Source organism: Rhineura floridana, chromosome 5 (assembly GCF_030035675.1).
Source record: "Rhineura floridana isolate rRhiFlo1 chromosome 5, rRhiFlo1.hap2, whole genome shotgun sequence".
NCBI lineage: Eukaryota > Metazoa > Chordata > Lepidosauria > Squamata > Rhineuridae > Rhineura > Rhineura floridana.
The window spans coordinates 186768182-186791140 of record NC_084484.1 but is presented as its reverse complement, the minus strand read 5'-3'; the positions used below and the strand labels follow the sequence as shown (position 1 = coordinate 186791140).

Genomic DNA, 22959 nt, shown 5'->3' with positions numbered 1-22959 from the left:
AGTCCTTTCCTCGCCTCAGAGGCCCGCCCTTTGCGCTCAAAGGGAGGGGGAAGCGGGCGGGGGGAACAGCAGGGAGCACCTGTCAATTTCTCGCCCACATGAAAAGCGTAAAAAGGACCCGGCTACCCTCTGAAATCTGTTCCAGCGAGTGCGCGCGACAACGACTTCCTAAAGACAGATTGTGAAGGCTTCCCGCCAGAGCGCTTGGGAGGCTTGGGAGGATTTTGCGCCCAGTGCTGAAGCCGACACTTTTCAGACTCTCCCTCACCGGCTCTGCCGGGTCCTCTTAGTTTCCCCCAATAGGCCCTTTGGCCACGAATCCTCCGCCAGATAATTGGTCGACCGGGAACCGGCTCTGGATGGTGATTGGTGGGCTTCGGCGGAAGCGCGTTGGCCACCTGGCTGCCGTGCTGAAGGGAGGGGGGCTGGCGGAGAGGGGGCAAGATGGCGGCGGCGGTGGTGGAAGTGGAGGTTGGGGGCCCCCTGAACCGCGACGTGGAGGAGGTGAGGGCGGGGCCTGTGCCCCCCAGGGGGAGGGGCTTAGGGGGAGGGGTGGGGGGCCTCCAGAGGTGGCAGGCACATTATTATTATTGTTGCTGTTGTTATTATCCTGTTGTCAGTTTTGTTAATGTGCAGTCTCCACAGGGCAGTCCTCCCTTTGCCAGCTGCCTCTTGCGTCGTCTGCGTGTCCTGATTCAATGAAATCAAGTACAAGTAGTGCAGAGCTCGGAGGGGTGCCCTTGGTCCTCTGTTCCCTCTTGCCTTCACAACAACCCTGTGAGGCCGGCTGACCGGCCTGTGAGGAGTAAGGGCTGGTCCAAGGTCACCCACTGAGCGCCATGGCTGACACCCAAATCTGAACCTGACTCCACGCTGACCAGAGCCTGACCTTCTTGCCGCTTTTTCATGCTTTCTTCCTACTGCTACAACTACTGTTGCTGCTGCTGGCCATGTAGCACAAGTCTGTATGGATGGGGCTTCAACATGCAACATAAGCAAGAACAGGTCCCTGCCCTGAGGAGCATACAGCGTTGCTGTTCTTGGCGTTTCTGAGAACTTTAGAAAGGCCCAACTGCTGGATCAGACACAAGGGGACTCATCTGGCTTTAACATCTGCTTTCTCTTGTGACTAGCCTGATGCCCCAATGGGAAGCCCACAAGCAGGGCATGAAGGCCTCTCCCCACCCCACCGCACCCATCTCGCGCTCCTCAGCGACTGGTATTCAGAAAAGCATAGCCGCTCCAGTGGGCTATGGGGCACTGCCCCAATCTGCTCTCACCCAGCCCCCACCTGCTAGCCTTCTTACAACTGGTTCAGGGAGCAGCCCAGCCTGTCAGCTTCCTCCATCTCAGTGGCGCCCTTGTGGAACTAGGCAGGGAGGAGGGTGGGGAGAAAACTAGGATCAGTTGGCTCTGTCTCCTCCTGCTGTTGGCCTCCCTGCCTTCCACTCCACCGGTCTTAGTGGTCGCCAGCCACCACTGACCACCTCTGATATTGGCTAGTTGCTGCTGTTTGTTCAGTTATGCCTGCTTAGGCATGTCTCCATAAAATGGAGAGAGAGCCAGTAATTACACATATTCATTTAAAAACCTTTGGGGTGGGGATTAGGGTTGCCAGGTCCATGGCCTGAGACTGATCCTGTATCTTTCGGAGAAGAGAAAGTCAGCCAAGTGCAGGTGTTCTTGCAACATTGTAATGGGAAAAACCACAAGGTGGAATTCTCCCTTCCCCCTGCACAACTTTTAAAGATCCTCTTGGAGGCCGGGCCTGGCAACCAAGAGGTCTTCTGTATCTTTAAAAGTTGTGCAGGGGGGAGGGAGAATTCCACCTTGTGGTTTTTCCCATTACGGTGTTGCAAGAACACATGCACTTGGCTGACTTTCTCTTCTCCTAAAGATACAGGATCAGTCTCAGGCCCTGAGCCTGGCAACCCTAGTGGGGATGCAGTTTCTGTGCAAGGAATGAGAGAACAGGCCCAGACAGGCTGCTCTTGGTAGAACCATCCTAGCCCCGCTTTCTCACTTGCTCTGCTGGTCAGCTGGCCCTTCTCTCTGCTGCATCCCACTTCTCAAGGAAGTGCTTGGATCTCTTCCCTGTAGCCTTCCACCCCACCCTCAGATTCTGATCTTGACTGTCTATCTTTGAAAGCTCTCCAAACGGCAATTGCATCAGTATGAAATTAGTTATAACAAAAGAGGCTCATGGTTTCTTGAGCAGTGTAGGAGATGGTATCTGAGGAAAAGCTTGAACTGTATCTCTTCAGTTGACTGTACCTTGTCACAGCAGAAACGATGAGACATTTGTTACATAATTTGTGCAAACTGCAAGCATTCAGAAGTCAAGTATTTCAGAATAAGATGTGTTAAGTTCTGGGCATTAAGATCTAGCAATTGGGGCGAACAGTAGGAAGAGAGGCAGCCAGTCAAGTAGGGCACAAGGAGCTGTGTTTAGATGGGAGACGAACTATAGTTGTGCAGTGCCCTTCTCATTTCAGCCAGCAGACAGAGTTGCCAATAGATAATAATTCTGCACCGCTCTCCTACACAACCCACAAGGCATAATAGCATATGGGAATGGTGTTTTGTGGTGCCGTAATCTGTGCTGAATGGCAGCGCTCGCATGGCAAACCATGGCTACATGGGAAGAACATCCATGGGGCTGCCTAGACTTGAGTGTTTCTGATGTTGGTGCTATTCGGCACCTAGCCCAGTGTCCATGTCAATATGTCCCTGGGAGCAGGGCACCGTCTTGGCTTGTGTAGGTTGTTGTCAGCAATTTTCAATGCCTTCGGAGATAACTGCAGACACATTAGACCTTCTCATTTGGCATTAGGAGATTTGGTGAGCAGGCAGACTGCTGAGTTTCATTTCCCTCTTGCACGGGAAGGGTTGTGCCGCCTTTGTTGGCTGCACACACACACAACCCTCCTGCGAGCTCAGCCTTGTTCATTAGATGAGTTGGTGAGAGAGTTGGCCTGCTTTCCCCTTGTGTAGCAGTAAACAGGAGACCTGAACCACAGCAAGAAATGCTCTGCCTGCCCTCTCATGTTGCAAAAGGAGGCACAGCTGCTAAGTCCTGATTTCTCAGCTGGGGCTCCTTTATTGCCGTTGCTGTCTCTGCCGTCTCCTTCTTGCTTGTCCTTTTGCCCTCTGTAAGGTAAGCTCCTGTACAGCTACCTGTTGCCACGTACTGCCAGGGTGGTGCTAACTTGTGCAATCTATTTTGTGTTACTCAGATCTCCATGATCCACTGGCTGTATCTTAAATTGACAGAGCGAGAGGGCACATTAAGGGTCTCCTGATATTTAAGGCACATTACTCAGTCCATGTCTGGTGATCATGAGTATGCCCTGTTGCTAGCTGGAGTAGTCCTCCGAGTCCAGCACTTGTTGCAAGAATCCTGAAATTGGCCCCTGGTCCCCCTGGGGATTGTAATGCTGCCTCTTGTCTTAGCATGGCAGCTCAGTGGCAGAGCATCTGCCTTGTGTGCAGAAGGTTCCAGGTCCAATCTCTGGTGTTCCCTTTTGATAAGGCACCTCACCAAAGACGCTTGAGTAAGCATAGCAGTCCTGCATAAGAGGAGAGGGCCTCTTGTGGAACTGGCTAAGAAACAGAGACAGAACAGGTGGATAGTTCCCCCATGGAGGGATGTAGAAAGTGGAGTCACCCAAGGTTTGGTATCAGGACTTGTGATTTTGAACTTGTTCATAAATGATGTAGGCTGAGCAGTGAAGCGGCCAAGTTTGCTGATGATACTAAATTGTTCAGGGTTGTTAAAACAAAAAGGAATTGCAAAGAGCTCCAAAAGGACTTCACCAAACTGAGTGAAAAGTGTAAAGTTATGTATACTGGAGCAAACATTCTTAATTTTCGGGGTCCCACTTTTCGGCACCCCACTTTTCAGCATTCTGCTAATACCTCAAACAGGACATTGTAGAGTTGGAAAAAGTTCAGCAAAGGGCAACCAGAATGATCAAGGGGATGGAGCGACTCCCTTACGAGGAAAGGTTGCAGCATTTGGGGCTTTTTAGTTTAGAGAAAAGGCGAGTGAGAGGCGACATGATAGAAGTGTGTACAATTCTGCATGGCATGGAGAAAATATATAGATAAAAGCTCTTATCCCTCTCTCATAACACCAGAACTCATGGACATCCAATGAAGCTGAATGCTGGAAGATTCAGGACAAAGGAAAGTGCTTCTTCATGCAGCGCAGAGTTAAACTAAGGAATTCACTCCACCAGAGGCAGGGATGGCCAGCAACTTGGATAACTTTAAAAGAGGATTACAGTAGGGCCCCACTCATACGGCAGGTTAGGTTCCAGACCCCTGCCGAAAAGCGAATCAGCTGTAGCACGGGGGTCTGGAACCTAACCCACTGATCGCACCGGAGGAGGAGGAGATCAGCTGTAGGGCACTACAGCTGATCTTCCCCTCCTCCGGCACGATCAGCTGGAGTGCGGGAGTCTGATTGCCCCCAAGGAGGAGACATCAGCTGGAGCGCTCTACAGCTGATCTCCCCCCTCCTCTGGCAAGATCAGCTGGAGTGCGGGAGTCTGATTGCCCCCAAGGAGGAGACATCAGCTGGAGCGCTCTACAGCTGATCTCCCCCCTCCTCTGGCAAGATCAGATGGTGCGTGGGGAGCTCCAGCTTCCCTCCAGCTGATTGCCCCACTGGCACCGTATTAGCGGAATGCTGGAAAGTGGGGTGCTGAAAAGTGGGACCACGAAAAGTGGGACCCTACTGTATAGGCAAATGCATGGAGGATAAGTCCATCAGAGGCTACTAGCCATGATGGCTGTGCTCTGCCACCATAGTCAGACGCAGTATGCTTCCGAATGCCGGTTGCTGGAAGCCTCAGGAGGGGAGAGGGCTCTTTGCACTCAGGTCCTGCTTGTGGGCTTCCCATGAGTGTCTGGTTGGCCACTGTGAGAACAGGATGCTGGATGAGATGGGCCTGATCCAGCAAACACTTCTTATGTCCCAGGTAGGGCTGGGAGAGACTCGCTGCCTGAAACCTTGGAGAGCCTCTGCCAGTCAGTGTAGAGACAATACTGAACTAGATGGACCAATATTCTGACTCAGTATTAAGCAACTTCCTCTGTTCCTCAGATATTTCACTGTGGCCAGGTGGACTAAGACAGGTCCCCTAAAACTTTACAGAATCAATTTCTCATGCAGAGATTCAGCAGACATTCTCACTTCTGACTTTCAGGCATCTCTTGAAGACGTTTTTATGCTGACTGTGCAGCTGTTTAAAATGTCTCTTAGGTAGCCAGTCATTTTAATGATGGTTTGTATTGTTTTTCAGTGTTTTTGAGTTGCTGTGCATTGCCCTGATGCTTTGTGAGAGGGCAGCATAGAAACACTTTTACAAATAAATGAATGTTTGGGTACACTTTAGGGGCCATAACCTAGAGGTAGAGCACATGATTTGCATGCAGGAAGGTCCCAGGTTCAGTCTCTGGGGTCTCCCATTAAAGGATCTTGTGGAGGATAGCAGAGGAAGGATCCCTCTCAGTCTGAGACTCGCTACTGGTCAGAGTAGAAAACAGAAATAGGGCTGAGACCCTATAGCCCTGCAGATGTTGTTGGACTCAAATCCCATCATTGGCCATGCTGGCTGGGGCTGATGGGAGCTGGAGTCCAACATCTGGAGGGATCCTGAGCTAGATGGGCTGACTCACAGGAACATAGGAAGTTGCCTTGTGCTGAGTCAGAGTTTGTTGTTATGTGCCTCCAAGTCAGCTATGACTTATGGCGACCCTATGAATCAGCGACCTCCAAGAGCATCTGTCGTGTTGTGAACCACCCTGTTCAGATCTTGTAAGTTCAGGTCTGTGGCTTCCTTTAGGGCAGCCTTTCCCAACCAGTGTGCCTCCAGATGTTGTTGGACCACAACTCCCATCAGCCTCAGCCAGCATTGCCAATGGCTGAGGCTGATGGGAGTTGTGGTCCAACAACATCTGGAGGCACACTGGTTGGGAAAGGCTGCTTTATGGACTCAATCCATCTCTTGTTTGGCCTTCCTCTTTTTCTACTCCCTTCTGTTTTTCCCAGCATTATTGTCTTTTCTAGTGAATCAGGTCTTCTCATGATGTGTAACAGAAGACAAAGTCACAGCAACCCCAATGAAAATGTAAAATAATTATTCTCCACTCAAATTCTGAGGAAGTATGAAACGAGATACAACCCTGGAGATCTTGTCAGTTCATCATTTGACAAACACTATACTTGTTTGTAGGTAGTGGCTATGTAGGGCTTTGAATTTATGTTTTCATTTTGCAGTTTTGTATTCTGTATACACATATTTACACACGTGCATGTGTACAGTGGTTCATGTTCTTATAGTAATTATTTCATTTTCGTTGAGTTCCTGTGTCTTTGGGGACCCTCTCTTTTGCTTTTGATTCTTGTTATACTGAGTCAGACCATGAGCTCTGTATTGTCACCACTGAGTAGCATGAGCATTCCAGGGCTTCAGATGGGAGACTTTCCGAACCCTATCTGGAGATGGAAAGAGACTGATCCTACATACAAATATATATATATATATATATATATATATATATATATATATACACACATACATACATACACACACACACCGTATATATAATTTCCCCTTGGTCTCCTCAGTCAAAATTAGATTGTAATCTCTTTGGGTGCAGGGACCTGTCTTTTTGCTTATGTTACTTGGTAAAAGTGCAGTGGAATATAGATGGTGCTGTGTTAATAACATTCCTTGTGATCCTTGGAAAGGCCACGGGGGGCACTTCTTAAAGGGATGCAGAATGTTCTCTGCCCTCTCCTAGAAGGTGATCTAACAATAGAGGTGGAATGTGCTGGAGCTGCAAAGGTTCTGCATGTTTCTCAGCAATATGAGGGGCTCAGAAGACCGGGTGGCATTTCATAGAGGTTAAGCTTGGGGCGGAGGAGTTGGAGGTTGAACTTTGGCCATGTTTGTCTGCCTTGAAGAGTTGAGATGGCTCCCCTAAAGGTGGGTTTGCTCGTTTACAACAAAATCCACGTCTTTCTACAGCTGTCCTTTGTGATGAACCTGTGCCGCTAGCCTGGCACACAGTTCAGTCCCAGGACTCAATTTCCTAACCCAGGGCAATTGATCCTGGGAAAGAGTCCCCTTGTCAGGGCTGAGTAAACCAACAACAACCCTGCAAAGTAGGTAGACTGCCAACACCCGTTAAACTGGCAACCACTCTGAGTCAAGGGGAAACCCAGAGCACCAGGAATAAAGCTGCCAGGCATTCTAAGATACAAGAGCCAGAAGGGCGCTCTTTGTCCAGGAGCCTCAGGCAAACCGAAATAACGGTAGCCTGTGGTCAGTAGCCAAGGTACCAGCTTCAGAGCCTATTTCCCCCTGCAGTGACCACACACTGGTAAATAGAAGGAGCTTTATTAATATATTACAAGTGCACAGTTCATAGCAGCAAAATGGTTCCTTACAACCCACACCCAAAAGGGGCACGGTAAAATACAAAGAGTTCTGTCACAAAACAAAACAGTAAATCTAGTTAACTTGCTCTATACTTACAAAGAGGTATTTGTTGTATAGTAATAATAATAATAATAAATTTAATTTCTTCGTCGCCTATCTGGCCAATGGCCACTCTAGGCGACTTACAAAATTAATAAAATACAGTAATACAATAAAAACAATAGATCTACAACAACAATATTAAAACTGGGTAGGAGGCATTACAATTATATCAATTAACCCTCCCCGGATACCCCGAAGGCCTGCTGAAAAAGCCAGGTCTTTAAGGCTTTACGGAATACATTTAGGGAAGAGGCGTGCCGGAGATCTTGTGGGAGGGAGTTCCAAAGAGTGGGGGCCGCCACTGAGAATGCCCTCTCTCTTGTACCCGCCAATCTGGCTGTTTTTGTTGGCGGGATTGAGAGAAGGCCCTGTGTGGCCAATCTTGTCGGGCGGCATAATTGGTGGCCTTGTCCCACATCTCCTTAGAGATGCACAGTCTGGGTAGTAGGTGGAAACAGAACCCACACAGGTACCCACCTATAGGCAAGATGGATCCCAGGGGAACAAAGGCTAAAGATTTCACTCCAATACCTATGGAAAAGTGCCTAGGAACAGTCCGGAAGTAATTAGCCAGTCAGGGGGGGCTTTCTCATGATGCAATGCTTCTTCAGGTCTTTGTGCCTCACTGGCACGTCCTCCCCACCAGTCCCAGGCCCAGCTGACCTTGGGTGCCAGGCCCTTAACAGATAAGCAGGTGTGCTCACTCAGGCCTCCTCATTACCTTCAGCTGGAAACGAAACTGCAGAATCATTCCTCTCACACAGAGGCCTCATTCCAGACAAGCTGGAATGTTACATTCAAGAGACATGTTACATTCAAGCTTCCTTGACATTCGTAACTTACCCTAAATCAACAAGGGCATGTTAAAGGTTAATAGATTATTTAGGACGCCACAGGTGCTTTGTGCTGCTTTAACAGACCTACACAGCTACTCCTGTGTAATTTAAACTAGACCTCTAAATGTGGAGTTGAATGATTTCTGTGAAAACGCAACGGATTCTAAGCATGTTCTATGATTTGTGTGCCTGTTCTCTTTGCCAACTTGTGACAAGCAAGTCTTGAGCTCTGCAGCAGTTTGTGCTAGAAAAAGCGAACAAGTGAATTGAATATTTATTTATTTATTTTTATTCATTCATTCTGTTTCTATGCCGCCTTTTGGCCAAAAGGCCCTCAAGGTAGCTCACAAAAAAATTAACACAAATATAAAATACACATCAGGAAAAAAAATATTATTAGTGTAGCACCAAAACTTGGTATCTCTTCTTGGATGATCACTTAAGGTTTCAGTCTTGGAACCAAATTTTAATTTTAGTTAGATTCTGTGGTTATTTATTTATTTATTTATTTATTTATTTATTTATTAGATTTATATCCTGCCCTTCCTCTCAATTGGAGCCCAGGGCGGCAAACAAAAAGCACTAAAAACACTCTAAAGCATCATAAAAACAGACTTGAAGATATATCACAACAAAACATCTTTAAAAACATATTAAAACAAAACATATTTAAAAATATCTTTTTGAAAAAGCTTTAAAAATATCTTAAAAGCAATTCCAACACAGATGCAGACTGGGATAAGGTCTCTATTTAAAAGGCTTTTTGAATGTCGGGGTATCCAACCTGGTGCCCTCCAGATGTGTTGGACTACAGCTCCCATCAGCCCCAACATCTTATGGCTAGGGCTGATGGGAGTTGAAGTTCAACACATCTGGAGGGCACCCGGTTGGGGGAGGCTGGGTATGGAATTCTTATCTTTGCATGACTAGATGCAAGGTGGAGGGAACTTGCATGGAAAGTAGATGACATTGTCTTTTTCTTTAAGGCTGTTTTAATTCAGAAAAATACTTCAAAGAAAACCATTTGGCCCTCCGGAACTGTAATGAGCATGAATTAAACTTAAGGTTGTCTTCCAGAGAGGCCAAGAGTCAAACTCGATGTGCCCCTCTGGCTATAAAGTGGGGGTGGGAAGGGTCAGCTTCTTTCCCCAAAACAGCGAAAGTGAGCCAGTGTGTATCTGTTAAATATGCTTTAATTTGGATCCCTGCATTGGGCAAGGGGTTTGACTCAATGGCCTTATGGGCCCCCTCCAACTGTACGATTCTCTGAAATGCACACACACGCTCATCTGGTGTGACTTTAAGAAGAAGGTGGGTGGGAAGATACCTTGGGCCACCCCTTGAATCCATGGCACGTGGCGGAATCCAGGAGCAGTCTTTTGCTGCGTAAGAGAGTTTGGTTCTTGCCCAGGTTAGAGGGTTGCCAAGCTCTCTTCCAGGGTTATGCTGTCACTGGTTGTTCTTGTTTCCCATAGGCTGATCTATCGCACTTGGCTCCTGAGGAGAGATGGAGGTGAGTGAAGGGCCGGTCTGCCTGTCAGGTGCAGGGACCTGTCAGTTAATACCTGTTTTCCAAACTGCTCAACTTGCATCTGCCTATCATCTCCCTTCCCTATTTTACAAAGACAGTCTTTGCAGGAGATTTGAGCTGCCCACCAACCCCATTTTAGATGCTCTTAAAGCAGTGCAGTCCGGTCAGAGGGCTCTCTGCTATAGCGGAACGGTGCCAGCTGCAAGTGCTGATGCATGTGAGTGGTGGGAAGTGGGGCTCTTTGGAAAAGCACTTTCCCTCTCCCCCTTGCTTTGCTTTGACTAACGAAGGTTGACCAAGCCACCTCAGTCACCCCCAGGTCTGTTCTGCCCCCGCCCCCGGCACTCCAACGCGCTTGTTGGCTGTGCAATTCACCTCCTGGGCCAAGCACCCCCTGGTTTAAATACGTTATGCATCTGCTACTTATTCTGTTTAGTTTTTCTTCATTACGTTTCTCCTTTCTATCATGGTTTGTATCCCAGGTGCCAAACATAGGAGTCCTTTTCGATCAGGTCCAGAAAGGGGGGGGGGAGAGATCCACATGCTCCAGCATTCTGCTTCCTGCAGTAGCCAGTCAGATGCCTTCAGGAACCTCACGAACGACACCCCACCCCCCATTTTGAGAATAATGTTGAAAACAATAATTAAAAAAACCTCAGTCTGACAGCGTAATTCTAAGCATGTTTACTTCAAAGGAAGCCACATTCGCTGAGTTAAGTGAGACTTACGCCCAGTTAAGTGGACTTACTAGGGAGTAAATCCCATTAAAAACACAGAGGCTTTGCATTGCATCAGGAAGAAACAGCACTGTTTGTATTGCTAGACTTTGCCTCTGCCCACCCACTTCCAGCCCCCTTTGGCTTCTGATGTTTCCCTGCATGGGCCTGGTGTAATCAGCCAGGGCAGCTGTACCCCATCCCTGCCTATTTCTATACCCTCTGGGCAAAAAGAGAGTGCGTTGAGAGGGGGGGTGCAGAGAGACATGTGGTGGTGAAGAGAGCGTTCTCTGGGCTACAGAGCAAAGGGTGGGGGTTAGCAAAGAATGAGTTAAATAGCAATCACTGAGATAGGAATGTGGCAGAAATGCTTTTCCGTGGGCAACCTCTCACTGTGGCCCTCTTGAGTCAATAAGGATATCAGTGAGTGGCCCTGAGAACCAGGTGGGTTGGGTACCTTACTCTAGTCATTGGTTGCATGGCATCAGCCACATCCTTATGGCCATAAGATCTAGAAACTTAAAAAGATTCTCAGGATGCTAAATCCCGTCCCCAGTACTGAATTCCACACTTGCTGTGGCAAAGGAAGCGCTCGCTGCCTCCTTGTGTTCTTGCGGAGTTCAGTGTGCCACACGAGCATGAAACGGCTCTGTGCTCACAAAGGCCACGAGTGTGTGAGGCTCACCTGCCATGTTCTCATTTCAGGGTCGAGCACGCACGGATGCATCTCAAGCACCGTGGCCACGAGGCCATGCATGCCGAAATGGTCCTCATCCTGATTGCCACGCTGGTGGTGGCCCAGCTCCTCCTGGTGCAGTGGAAGCAAAGGCACCCCCGCTCCTACAACGTAAGCTGGCTCTTAGGTATATCTTATTGGAGGCTCCTCCAAGTTCCTCGCAGGGTGCCGCATGCCAAGCACAGCTGTGCCGCATTCCGCAACCGTTGGGGGCTTGTGTGGCATATATATAGATACACACAGTTTTGAAAGCAACAAACGGAACTTCACCCAAGCTTGCTCTGGATTGACTAAAAGGGAGAACTTTTGGATTAACTCTCTGGACACATTGGCCCCACATGGCCTCAACCTGGAGGACCACCACTACTTAGCTTCTGCAAGTGAAGCCCCTCTGAGCGTTCCATCCTCAAAGCTCTATAACTGCCACCTTGGGAACAGCATTTGTATGTTGGCAGCTGATGAAGGCGGAAGCTGAGACGTTTTGTTAATATAATAAACACCTCTGGTTAATCACAATTACATTCATATATATATTTTAGGTGATTAACGGAATCCTTATAGGGATCCAGAGCAAGCTTGAGTGAAGTTCTGTTTGTTGCTTTCAAAACTCTGTGTTTGTGTGTGTGTGTGTATATATATATATAATCACACACTATAGATGAAGCCTGCTCAGTGGCAGAGCAGCTGACTTGCATGCAGAAGGCCCAGACTCAGTGCCCAGCGGCATCTCCAGGTAGGGCTGGGAGAGACTCCTGCCTGAAACCCTGGGAAGCTGCTGCCAGTCAGTGTAGGCAGTACTGAGGCCTGACTGAACTTATGGCACCTTTCTGTCTTCCTAAGAGGAATGTGGGTACAGCTTTGTGACTATAACACCACCGTCTTTGGGCAGAAGCCTCACACACTGCATCACACTGGGGAAGTTGCAGCTCTTCACCATGATGTTACAACACGGGGAAGGGGAATTAATAACAGGGGAAATGGGCTACCTTCAAGTTGATCTCACCTTATGGCTGAATAGGGTTGTCATGGTAAGAGGTATTCAGAGGGGGTTTCCCATTGCCTCCCTCTGAGGCTAGTCCTCCCCAGCTGGCCAGGGCCTGCTCAGCTTGCCACAGCTGCACAAGCCAGCCCCTTCCTTGTCTGCAACTGCCAGCTGGGGGGCAACTGGGCTCCTTGGGACTCTGCAGCTTGCCCACGGCTGCACAGGTGGCAGGGCACGTCACCCCTGAGCCACTCCCTGTGGGGGTAATCTTTAGCTGGCCCTTGATGCCCAGGAGACACGAGCGGGGATTTGAACTCACAGACTCTGGACTCCCAACCAGGCTTTCCTATCCACTGTGTAGGGTATACCAAAAAACCAGAGTCTACAGCAAATGCAGATGTCACTAGAAAATATGTATAAACCCAGTTTGCGTTCCATGTTGGACACCAGTACAATTTTGGTGGCATTTTGCAGCCTCCAGAGCCAAACTTGCTCCTGTTAGAACCTCCTCTCATAAGTGAATATTTCACTAGACCAGAGCAATGAGACTTTCCCCTCGGATTCCTGTTGCTTTCCTCTGCCCATGAGTGACCTGGACAGAGTTTGGGGGGAGGAGGAATTGTTCTTGGAAAAATATGCCAGTTAGATTGCGTGAGTTCCTCAGGGGTGGGGTCCATTTTAACACCATCTTGTTGTAGCTAAGAAGTATGCTGTGAATGTTTTTGTTTAGCTGACAAAACTGTAGTTGTCATCTGGTTTTTACTTAGTAAAAAGTAGTTGGGTCCAGCTGGAAATCTTAAAAATCGTGTTTGGGATGGAGATTAGTATGAGAGGCGAAAATATAGACATTTCTGGACATATCTGTGGGCACAGGCTTTGTGATTGCTTAACACAGACTATTGGCTTCTGAGCACACACATCATACTTTCAGGAGGTGGGGGGTGGGGTAATATTTAAGCAACTGGGGGTGAATATGTAGTTGTGGCTGCGACTACAGAAGCAGGGAGGGAGGCCAAGTTGCCCTGCTGTGCAGCCTTCCCCTTGTCTGAAGCGCTTCTCTTTGGCTGCTGTAGATGGTGACTCTCTTCCAGATGTGGGTTGTCCCCCTCTACTTCACAGTCAAGCTGCACTGGTGGCGCTTCCTGGTGATCTGGCTCTTCTTTTCAGCTGTCACGGCGTTTGTCACGTTCAGAGCAACTCGTAAACCTCTTGTCCAGACGACTCCCAGGTGAGTGAAAACCTCTTGGAAAGCAGGAGAGAGACCACTCCCCTTCCCTGTCGGGGCTCATCTACACTAACATTTGCCAACCTAGCCCCCCCTCCAGATGTGTTAGACTAGAGCTCCCATCAGCCCCAGACAGCACAGCTATATGATGCCAGGACTGATGGAAACATGGCGACGCCGGCCGAGGCTGATGGGAGCTGTAAGTACCAAACATCTGGAGAGCACCAGATTGGAGAAGGCTGAGCTAACCAGCACATTTAAGCTATGGTGGTGCTCTGGCTTTTAGATGTAAAGCATGGTCTCACATCTTAAAGCTGATATATCCTGTTTGGGGTTTGCTTTAATCAGTTCAGAGAGCCAGTGTGGTGTAGTGGTTAGAGTGTTGGACTACAACCTGGGAGACCTGGGTTCGAATCCCCACACAGCCATGAAGCTCACTGTGTGACCTTGGGCCAGTCACTACCTCTCAGCCTCAGAGGAAGGTAAACCACCTCTGAATACCACTTACCATGAAAACCCTATTCAGAGGGTCACCATAAGTCGGAATCGACTTGGAGGCAGTCCATTTTAATCAGTTCACTGCCTGGTTCTTAGCGATCCAATAAACAGATTAAAATCAAATAAACATCGAGAAGCAAGCCTTAACTGAGGTTTTGCAATATGTAAATTTGTAAAATAAAAATGTTGTTAAAAATAAAAGCTAATCTTTTTTTTTTTAAATTAAACTTGCATATAGCAGGAGTGTGCAAGAAAGCACATATTTTTCTCTCAAGTGTACATTTATGGTGTTATTTGGGTAGAAGCCCTTCCTCCTCCTCAGAAGAGGCCAGATCGTACTCATCTGTTTGATTAATGTGGCTTACTCCCAATCGCACTAGTCCACAAAATTAACAAGCGAATCCCTTCAGCGTTTTACAGGCTACAGGTGTAAAAAACACATTGATAATCAACATCGGCTTCCATTTCCTCTGTCAGAAGGAAAGGCACAGTCTTGTCACCCTTTCACTAACTTTGGCTACTAACTGGGAAGGGTGGTCTCCTTTTACGTCAGACTTGGCTTGGAAGGAGAGGGAGCTGGCAAGCCTGCGTGGTTGGCTAGATTCCAGAAGTATTGCGTTGTGCGGGTCCTGCAGTTCTTGTTGGTTATCTGTACCATTCATTGATTTTGGGGAGAGGGGCAGCCCTTCGACCAGGAACCATGCAGTTAATTTTGCATGCTTACGCAAGAGCTATGGGCTTGTATTTCTTGAAAAGTAATTCCTCGCTTCCCCCCATCTCCCTGCAGTGCCACATGACAAACTGCTTTCGAAATGGAGACGTGTTTCCAAAGCAGGTTGTGAAACTGTCGAGGGGAGTCTGCTCTGCAAAGGAAACAAGTGGGGGTTCCACTGGGTGCCCATTAATGCTTGTCCAAGCCTGAAAGGAATGATCTGGATCCCTACCCTTAAGTGGCGACTCAGACTTCAGTCCATTCTGGTTTGCAGCTCTAGATCTCAGAAATACCCCAAGGCAGATGGGCAGTGTTTGTATAACGACAAGTGCCTTTGTGGACCCTCCGGTGCTTAATTCTAAGAGTCCTGTGTTTGTGCTCTCTCCCTCTCTCTCCCCCCGCTTCCCCGGCAACACTTAGGTTGGTTTACAAGTGGTTTCTTCTAATATACAAGATCAGCTACGCCACAGGAATTGTTGGATACATGGCTGTTATGTTCACTCTCTTTGGGCTTAACTTATTATTCAGGTGAGAAAAATCTGTCTGTTGGTGGCAGTGCAAGAGGCCAGACTTCCCATGAACTCCCCCTGGCCATAAAATGTGTTCACAAACTAGATGTGTCTTCTCATATTACATGCTGTGCTGTGGCAGATGTGTGGGCTGAGAAGATAAAATGGGGGGGGGTTGGAGAAGGGGATAGACAGTGTGGCAGAAATATGGCAGGGAGAGCAAGGCACAGGCGTGTATGAGATTATTGCATCCACTACAGAGTGTCTGTTGTTAAAACAAAGCAGGTCCCAAGTGGCTGCATCATGTGACTTGAGAGGTGTGCCCCAAGATCCCCCCACCACAATATCAAAGGATCCTGGGGAGTTGCACACGATCTGGGGGTTGCGCTGTAGCACTCTCAAACATTGCTCCTGGGGTGCACTTTTTACATCATGGCTGCCTGCTTCATTGCTGCCTCTCAACGCATGATCATCCGAAGAAGCTGCTAAGTCAACTCTAAGCAAGTGTCGTAGAGGGGATGCACATCTCCCACTTACCCTTTCCTTCTCTCCTGGTTCAATGTGAAGTTTTGGGAGTCTCAATGCTGAGAGAGACGCGATCCAAGCCAAACGCACACCCCCTGCTTCCCGATGCCCCTTCAAGATGATGATCAGATCCGAGTATAATCTATGCCAAAAAGAGATCCAAATTCAGTAGCCAGAAAACATTGGGGGATGAATGGCAATGAGGAGTGGGAAGGAAACAGTCACCATGAGGGGGCGATGTGGAGCCAGGCTGAGATCTAGAGCGCCTGCCCTTTTTTACACACAGGAAGACTTTTCAGCTTTTTCAGAATTTCACATCGGTGACAGATGGAAACCTGCTTTGTTTTAAAAATAGGGAATAGTTAGCTGAAATTTTTAGGGTGTCAGGTCTGTGCCAGTTTTCTTGATTCCACATTTGTATTGTGAAACTGGGTGTCCAGAATACATCCAAGCCTCATTAGCGAACGTTGCGCATCAGGCAAGCAAGGCATACAAAGTGTGGAAGGAAGCAGGCGGAGGAACTGGTCCAGTTAAGCACGCAATGACTTGAGCACACAGCTGGGAAATCCCCAGGGGGTCTGGGTTCGTGAGCATGCAGCCTTCCCTAGCCTTGGGTCTCCAGATGTTGTTGGACTACAACTCCCATCATACCTAACTGTTGGCCATGCCGGCTGGAGATGATGGTGACTGTAGTCAAACAACATCTGAGGACCGATCTTTGTAGGCGGCTGGTCCATATTTAGATTGTGTGTTTGTTCAGTTTGAAGTCTGAACATCAATGTTGGTACCTAAACATTTTGTCCTGAGGGGAATCATTTTCCTGGGGCGGACCCCTCTTCCCCCCCCCCCCCGTGGGTGGTCATATTCAGTTGGCATGAAACAAATTGCCGAGTTACTTTTGAGTGGCATGTTTGGTAAAATAATAACAGTGTTTGATTTTAAAGTGTTTTTAGTGCTTTTGTTTGCCACCCTAGAGTCCTGCTGGGATTGAGGGTGGAATATAAATCAATTTTTTTAAAAATGTCTGTAATGGTTGCCTTGAGCGGTCTGTACGTGTGGAGCTCACGAAAAGCTGTTCCCCTTGATAGAGTCAAGCCGGAAGATGGAATGGACTTTGGGATTTCCCTCCTGTTCTATGGCCTCTATTATGGAGTTCTGGAGCGGGACTTTGCCGAAATGTGTGCTGACTACATGGCGTCCACTATAGGGGTAAGATGCATGTCAGGGAAGCTCCTTCTCATCTGATATTGTAGGTCCCTAAGCAAGGACTGGGGGGCCCTCTGGCTTTTTTTATACCCCTCCAAGAGGACAAAAGAGGGAGCTATGAGGGATGAAGCCTTGAGATAGTTTGTGCATTTATTCTTCTCTCTGGACGTTCCCAGGATTTGCAAGTCAGGCCAGAGCAGTAGCTCCAAGCAAGGTTACATTAACATTGGTAGATTCCGCCCAGTGAATCCATCATAGCTCTTCCAGTGTCTCCTATGTTACTCTATGTTGTATGCCACCAGGGTGGCATCCTGCTTCTGTTCTTCCTGGGCTAAAGGATTGGGCTAGAACAGCCTTTCCCAACTAGTGGGCCACCAGATGTTGCTGGACCACAACTCCCATCAGCCTCAGCCAGCATTGCCAATGGTCAGGAAAGATGGGAATTGTGGTCCAACAACATCTGGAGGCCCACTGGTTGGGAAAGGCTGGGCTAGAACCAGACAGAACCGAACTGAAGGATTGGTTTGTTCACTGGGATAGTACTGGCCACGATGGCTGTGTTCCACCTCCACAGTGTGGCTCTGAATATTTATTTATTTTTATTTTATTTATTTTGTTTCATTTTTAAACCGCCCATAGCGAGTAGCTCTCTGGGCGGTGAACAAAACAGGATTAAAATACAATATACAATAAAATCAGTGACAAACAACAGCAAATTAAACAACAACATTAAATAGAACATATTGACATTAACATTGTAGTTGTAGTCCAAGACATCTGGAGGGCACCAGCTTGATGAAGGTTGGGGGGACAGGTGTTTCTCTACAGCGGCATTGAAAAGCCAGTTCAAGTGATGCTGGTTTTCATGAGAAGAAGACTTTGCTTCGTATAGTTAGTTGCCCTTGTCCTCTCCACACTAGAGTCTTTGTTTCTCCGCTGCTATCTGACTCCGACACCTGATAAGTGAGGTCCGTCTCCTCAAAGCCTGTAGCGCTCATGCGCTGATCAGTGGTTGGGTCTGACCGAGGAGGAGAGTCAGGAGAGTTCAAGCACGTCTGGATCAGCCCTTTTCCTGTCTCACTGGTGATCATGGGTTGCAGCTTCCGAGGGGCAAACGTGTAGACGTGGCCCGTCTCGCTGGCAACAAGCAGCAATACTTGAGTGCCCGTTAGGGTGGAAAGTTCATAGGCCTTCTTCATGATGCCCGTCTTCCTCTTGCTGAACGTGGTGTAGCGCCGCAGCTTGTTGTCGATAAATTCCATCTTGATCTTGACGCGGCCGCGGGTCTTCTTGCCTGGTTTGGCGCCGCTCACAGGCCCGCTCACCCCGCCGTAGCTCCCCGCCGCTGCAGCAGCAGCAGCCGCCTCCGGCCCCACCACCACCCCCAGCTCCATGTCACCCAAAGTCCGCTTCATGCCGCGCCGATAGCCCACCAGCTCCTCGTCTTCGGCCAAGTCGGAATTGCCTTCGCTACTGTTGGACGCTGCCGCCGCTGCCCCTAAGTCCCAATCCCGCTCAAAGCTACCCCTGACCGTCCCCTGCATACTAGGCGGGCCCGTCCCATTGTCGGGGCCCCGGACTCCTCCAGCAACAGCGTCACCTCCCCCGCCACTTCCTCCGTTCACTCCGCGGGGCAGCCCAGCACCTGGCCGGCCGGAGGACGTCCGCGCCATGCCCATGACCGAGCTCCGGGGCAGGGCGGCAGCGCCGTTCCCGGCCCCGGCCTGGCTGGGTAACATGGTGCCGGTGCCGTTGTCACCGCCTCCCTCTAAATGCGAGTAGGACTAACGCGTCGGGTCAGGCCGGCGCTGCCATGGGCCCCGGCGCCGGCTGATTCGGCCCGGCCCCTTTCTCCTTCTCGCTCGCTCGCCCTCTGCCCGGCCGCCGCCACCCGCCTTCCTATCCGCTTGCTCACACGTTTCCTGGGAATTGCAGGAGGGGTGAGTGCTGCTGTTTCCCTTGGGCCCTGCTCTGATGGGCTTCCCATTGGTGTGTCTGGTCAGCCAATGTAAGAACAGGATGCTAGACTTGATGGGCCTCCGTTGGCCTGATCCAGCTGCAGCTGGGCTCTTCTGATGTTCTTACATAACCGCCGTGGGCTCCTTCTGGGAGGAAGAGCGGAATATGAATGAATGAATGAATGAATGAATGCATTCCCAGGCAGCATCCCTCTGATTCCCAGGCAGCAGGGCAATCAACAAGGGGGAGCCTTTGCCACTGAGTTGCCTTGGGGAGCCCGTCTGGTTCCCTGCCACGGCCAGAGTTACTGAGTCATTTGGACCTTTGCTGTGGCCCAGTGTGGCAAAGCAAGCGCCTTTTCCCCTGCTTCCGATCTGCGTACGTTTGTTTTCCACGCATCATTCCAGGCTACGTGCTTTTTCATAACACCTCAAGCCGAGACCACTGCGCAAGCGATGCTGCTGAATGGCTAAAAGTTTTATGTGCATAATTACCCTTTACAGCTGCCTTCCCCAACCTGGTGCCCTCCAGCTGTGCTGGCTGGGACTGATGGGAGCAGTAGTCCAAAATAGCTGGGGGGCACCAGGTTGGGGCGGGCTGTTTGGTAACTTGAACGTGTGAAGCTGAAACGGACCTGTTTGAATCTCTGGGAGGCAAAGATCTGTGGCTGGAGGCCATACAGTAATTCCAGAACAGCAGGGGATGAACAGCCTGCCGTGTGGCCACTGCCTTGCGAGTGGGGGGCCTGTCCCGCTCTGGCGGGCTCCTTTGCTGGCAAGGGCTGTCTCCGTGTTTATATTTCTGACCGCAATCACTTGATTTGCTCTGGCCGTGTGCTTTGTCTCCTCTGTGAAAAAGTGCAGTGCATTTCTGCCCCACGTGCCTGGCAGCTGCTGCTGCTGCTGGTAGCTGAGCTCTTCCCAAGAGGTGTTCTGCTTTTGTGAGCGGCTGCCCCGCTGCGAGGGTTGGCTAGCGGTTCAGTTCTGTGTTTAAGCTTTGTGTTGTGCTAACCAAGTATTTATTTATTTATTGTATTTATATACCGCCCCATAGCCGAAGCTCTCTGGGCAGTTTACAGTAACTAAAAACATTAAAAACAAATATATAAGTTTAAAACACATCTTTTTAAAAACAATTTAAAACACAATTTAAAAATTTTAAACAATTCAAAAACACATGCTAAAATGCCTGGGAGAAGTGGAAAGTCTTGACCGAAAGTATCCGGCTTTTGACAAGCTCTACAGGGGGTGACTTTTCCAGCTGGGGCAAGGAGGCTTTTAAGGCCACAGTTGAGATCTGTAGCAAAGAGGGTGGCCTGGCAAGTCTTGTGGTGCCTGTTTATAATGCATGTACAGAGGCTCTGGCCACTAGCTGGCACTGGAGATCTTCCCTGAATAGTCTTCTTCGTAATAGTCCCAGTCCCGCAAGGGAAGCAGCGTGGGGCAAAGCCTGCATTGGATTTCCAGAGGCGTGAATTTAAAGCCATGCTCGACACATTCACTCTGGGAAATGCCAGGCTAACATCTCGCTTATGCCAGGAATAGGGGTGGGGACATTGATGTGCAGGGCAAACCAGTCTTCCTCAGTGGTGCCCTCCATATGTTGTTGGACTCCAGTTCCCATCAGCCCCGCTCAGCATGGCCAGAGGTCAAGGATGATGGGACGTAGTCCAGCAACATCTGAAGGGACCCAGCTTGGGGCAGCCTAGTGTGATCCCCTGCATCTTTGAGAGGGTGCAAAGTGCCAACCCTTCCCCCTTTCCAGCCCGTCTTGACTACCTGGCTGGAGTTTGCATTCCTACTGGTCTCACCCTGGGCTGGTATTAAGTGTAGCTGCATCAACCTGTGCTTCCTTTCCCCTCTTTTCGTGTAAAAGGTGTGTCTGGTTGAGGAGTCTGGTGGGCCCCACAAGAGAGTCTGGATTTGGGATGCTCTAACTCACCTGGGTTCCTTGTCCCTTTTGGTCCACCCCTTCCCTTCCACCCCCCTCCCCACCTCTTGAACAGTTCTACAGTGCATCAGGTATGCCGACGAAGCACCTCTCGGACAGCGTCTGCGCAGTGTGCGGCCAGCAGATCTTTGTTGACGTCAACGAGGAAGGCATCATAGAGAACACTTACAGATTGTCCTGCAATCACGTGTATCCTTTGTGTGTGGGGGGGGAGGGTTTGGAGTCCTCTAAAAGCCCCCAAGTGCTTCCTTAGCTCATGGGCCTTTCTTTGCTGCTGGGAGAAGAGGACAGTCCGTGTCTGCATGAATCCGCCCACCCGCTGCTTTCAGTATATAGGGATATAAGTCTGGCAGTGTTGCCTACCAGGGCTGAGGAGCCTTTTCCTCCCCTGAGCCAGACCCTTCACTCCTTCAGCCCCAGCGGGCCACTTTGACAGATGGGCAGTGGTGCTCACCTGGCATTGCCATGATCGCAAGCCGGGCTGCCAAGGAAGATCTCGGCTGACTCCAGCTCCGTGTTGGGCGAGGATCAGCTCCACTTGGGAGTGCTGATTAGGAGCCCCTGAGTGGGACCAGCTTCTGTGGGGCTTGCATTTGGAGCCAGTTTTAAAAAGGCGGTGGCTGCAAACCCAGCTGGCCATGGGACAACCAGAGGTGCATTTTAGGCTCCTGATAGTTCCTTCGCAGCTGCATCTTCACTTGCCCTGCACCTGATGTCACATGTGACGCCAGGCTTGGGGGAAAGTGTGGGGCAAATGAGGACCCCTGCTGGGCTGTACTGGTTGATGGATCAATAAGCATTTTTGGGGAGGGGGAATCCTAGCTGGGGCAAATTAGAACTGCCCTGCTGCTGCTGCTGCCGCTTTCTAAGTCAAGCCATTAACCCATCTCCCCTCACGTTCCCATCTCTAGCAATGCCCGTCTCGGGTCTCTGACAGAGCAGGGGCTTCCCTGTCTCAAGGCATAAGGTGAAAGAACACCCTCCTTTGCAGTACTTTTCAAAATTGATTTGTACAATCATTTATGCCCTGTCTTTAGACTCCCCCTGGCTTCCATCTCTTGGAGTCTTTCTGGGCTGTTGTTCACTGCAGGGAGTCAGTCTGCCAAGGGGGTCAGGCCTGTTGGGCGACAGCAGAAAAAAGTGGTAACTTGGTCATTCTTCAAAGGGTCAAATTTTCTGTTTCTCCCTTCCTATGGAAGTCATGACATGGCAGGGATGGGCGGTGCTGCCTACCCACCCACCCACCGCTAGCATTTTAAGTGGAAACTTCTGAGCGCCTGACTTACTTTGCAAATACTTTTCAGGAAACCTGAGGCTTCCTGGCCCAGTTTATGACGCTATCTAGTGTGAGACATGCATACTCAGTTGCTTAGAGATGGTCTGTGGTTTCCTGCATGGGTGCTGGAAAAAAAGACTAGTCATGCCTTTCGTTATTCCTCAACCAGAAACGGCTGGTTGAAATGCCACAGCTCGTGGTTAGCCCTGCTGGTTTCAGCTGGAGTAATTAATGTGTCTAAATCAGCCTTCCACAACCTGGTGCCCTCCAGATGTTTTGTATCGCAGGGGCTGATGGGTGTTGCAGTCCAAAACATTGGGAGGGTGACAGGTTCAGGAAGGCTGATATAATGGAACCCGACAAGGGGGGGGCAGGGAGAGAGAGAGAGACGTGCATTTGATGGAACCAGTCCAGCTACGTTCCACACCACTGCATTCTTTTTGTATGACAGGTTGAGTGGGACAGGAACAACCTGAGGAGAGACTGAAAGAACTGGGCCTGTTTAGCCTGGAGAAGAGAAGACTGAGGGGAGATATGATAGCACTCTTCAAGTACATGAAAGGTTGCCATACAGAGGAGGGCCGGCATCTCTTCTCGATCGTCCCAGAGTGCAGGACACTGAATGATGGGCTCAAGTTGCAGGAAGCCAGATTTCGACTGGACATCAGGAAAAACTTCCTAACTGTTAGAGTCATGTGACAATGGAATTAATGACCTAGGGAGGTAGTGGGCTGTCTGACAC

The 22959-nt window shown here is 49.4% G+C and overlaps 2 protein-coding genes across 4 annotated transcripts in view; one reads left to right on the top strand and one right to left on the bottom strand.

Moving 5' to 3' along the window:
• The first annotated feature begins 413 nt into the window (after positions 1–413).
• The window catches only part of RNF121 (ring finger protein 121), a 30794-nt gene continuing 8248 nt past the window's right edge, over positions 414–22959 (top strand). Inside the window, exons 1-7 of one of the 3 annotated variants that reach the window (XM_061629210.1) lie at positions 414–504; positions 9868–9905; positions 11345–11486; positions 13431–13585; positions 15213–15320; positions 16915–17035; positions 20997–21130. In XM_061629210.1, the coding sequence (XP_061485194.1) occupies positions 445–504; positions 9868–9905; positions 11345–11486; positions 13431–13585; positions 15213–15320; positions 16915–17035; positions 20997–21130 (758 nt within the window). In that variant the 5' untranslated portion in view covers positions 414–444. Of the gene's footprint in view, positions 505–6968; positions 6999–9867; positions 9906–10405; positions 10636–11344; positions 11487–13430; positions 13586–15212; positions 15321–16914; positions 17036–20996; positions 21131–22959 lie in introns of those variants that run through there. The other 2 variants (XM_061629211.1, XM_061629212.1) reach the window with 2 other exon arrangements.
• LOC133385747 (serum response factor-like) lies at positions 17896–18771 on the bottom strand. The gene has a single exon (XM_061629332.1). The coding sequence runs from the start codon at positions 18769–18771 to the stop codon at positions 17896–17898; it is 876 nt and encodes a 291-aa protein (XP_061485316.1).

Bases quoted from the DNA above. Each gene is read 5' to 3' on its own strand.
- LOC133385747 (XM_061629332.1), bottom strand. From the start codon at position 18,771: ATGTTACCCAGCCAGGCCGGGGCCGGGAACGGCGCTGCCGCCCTGCCC.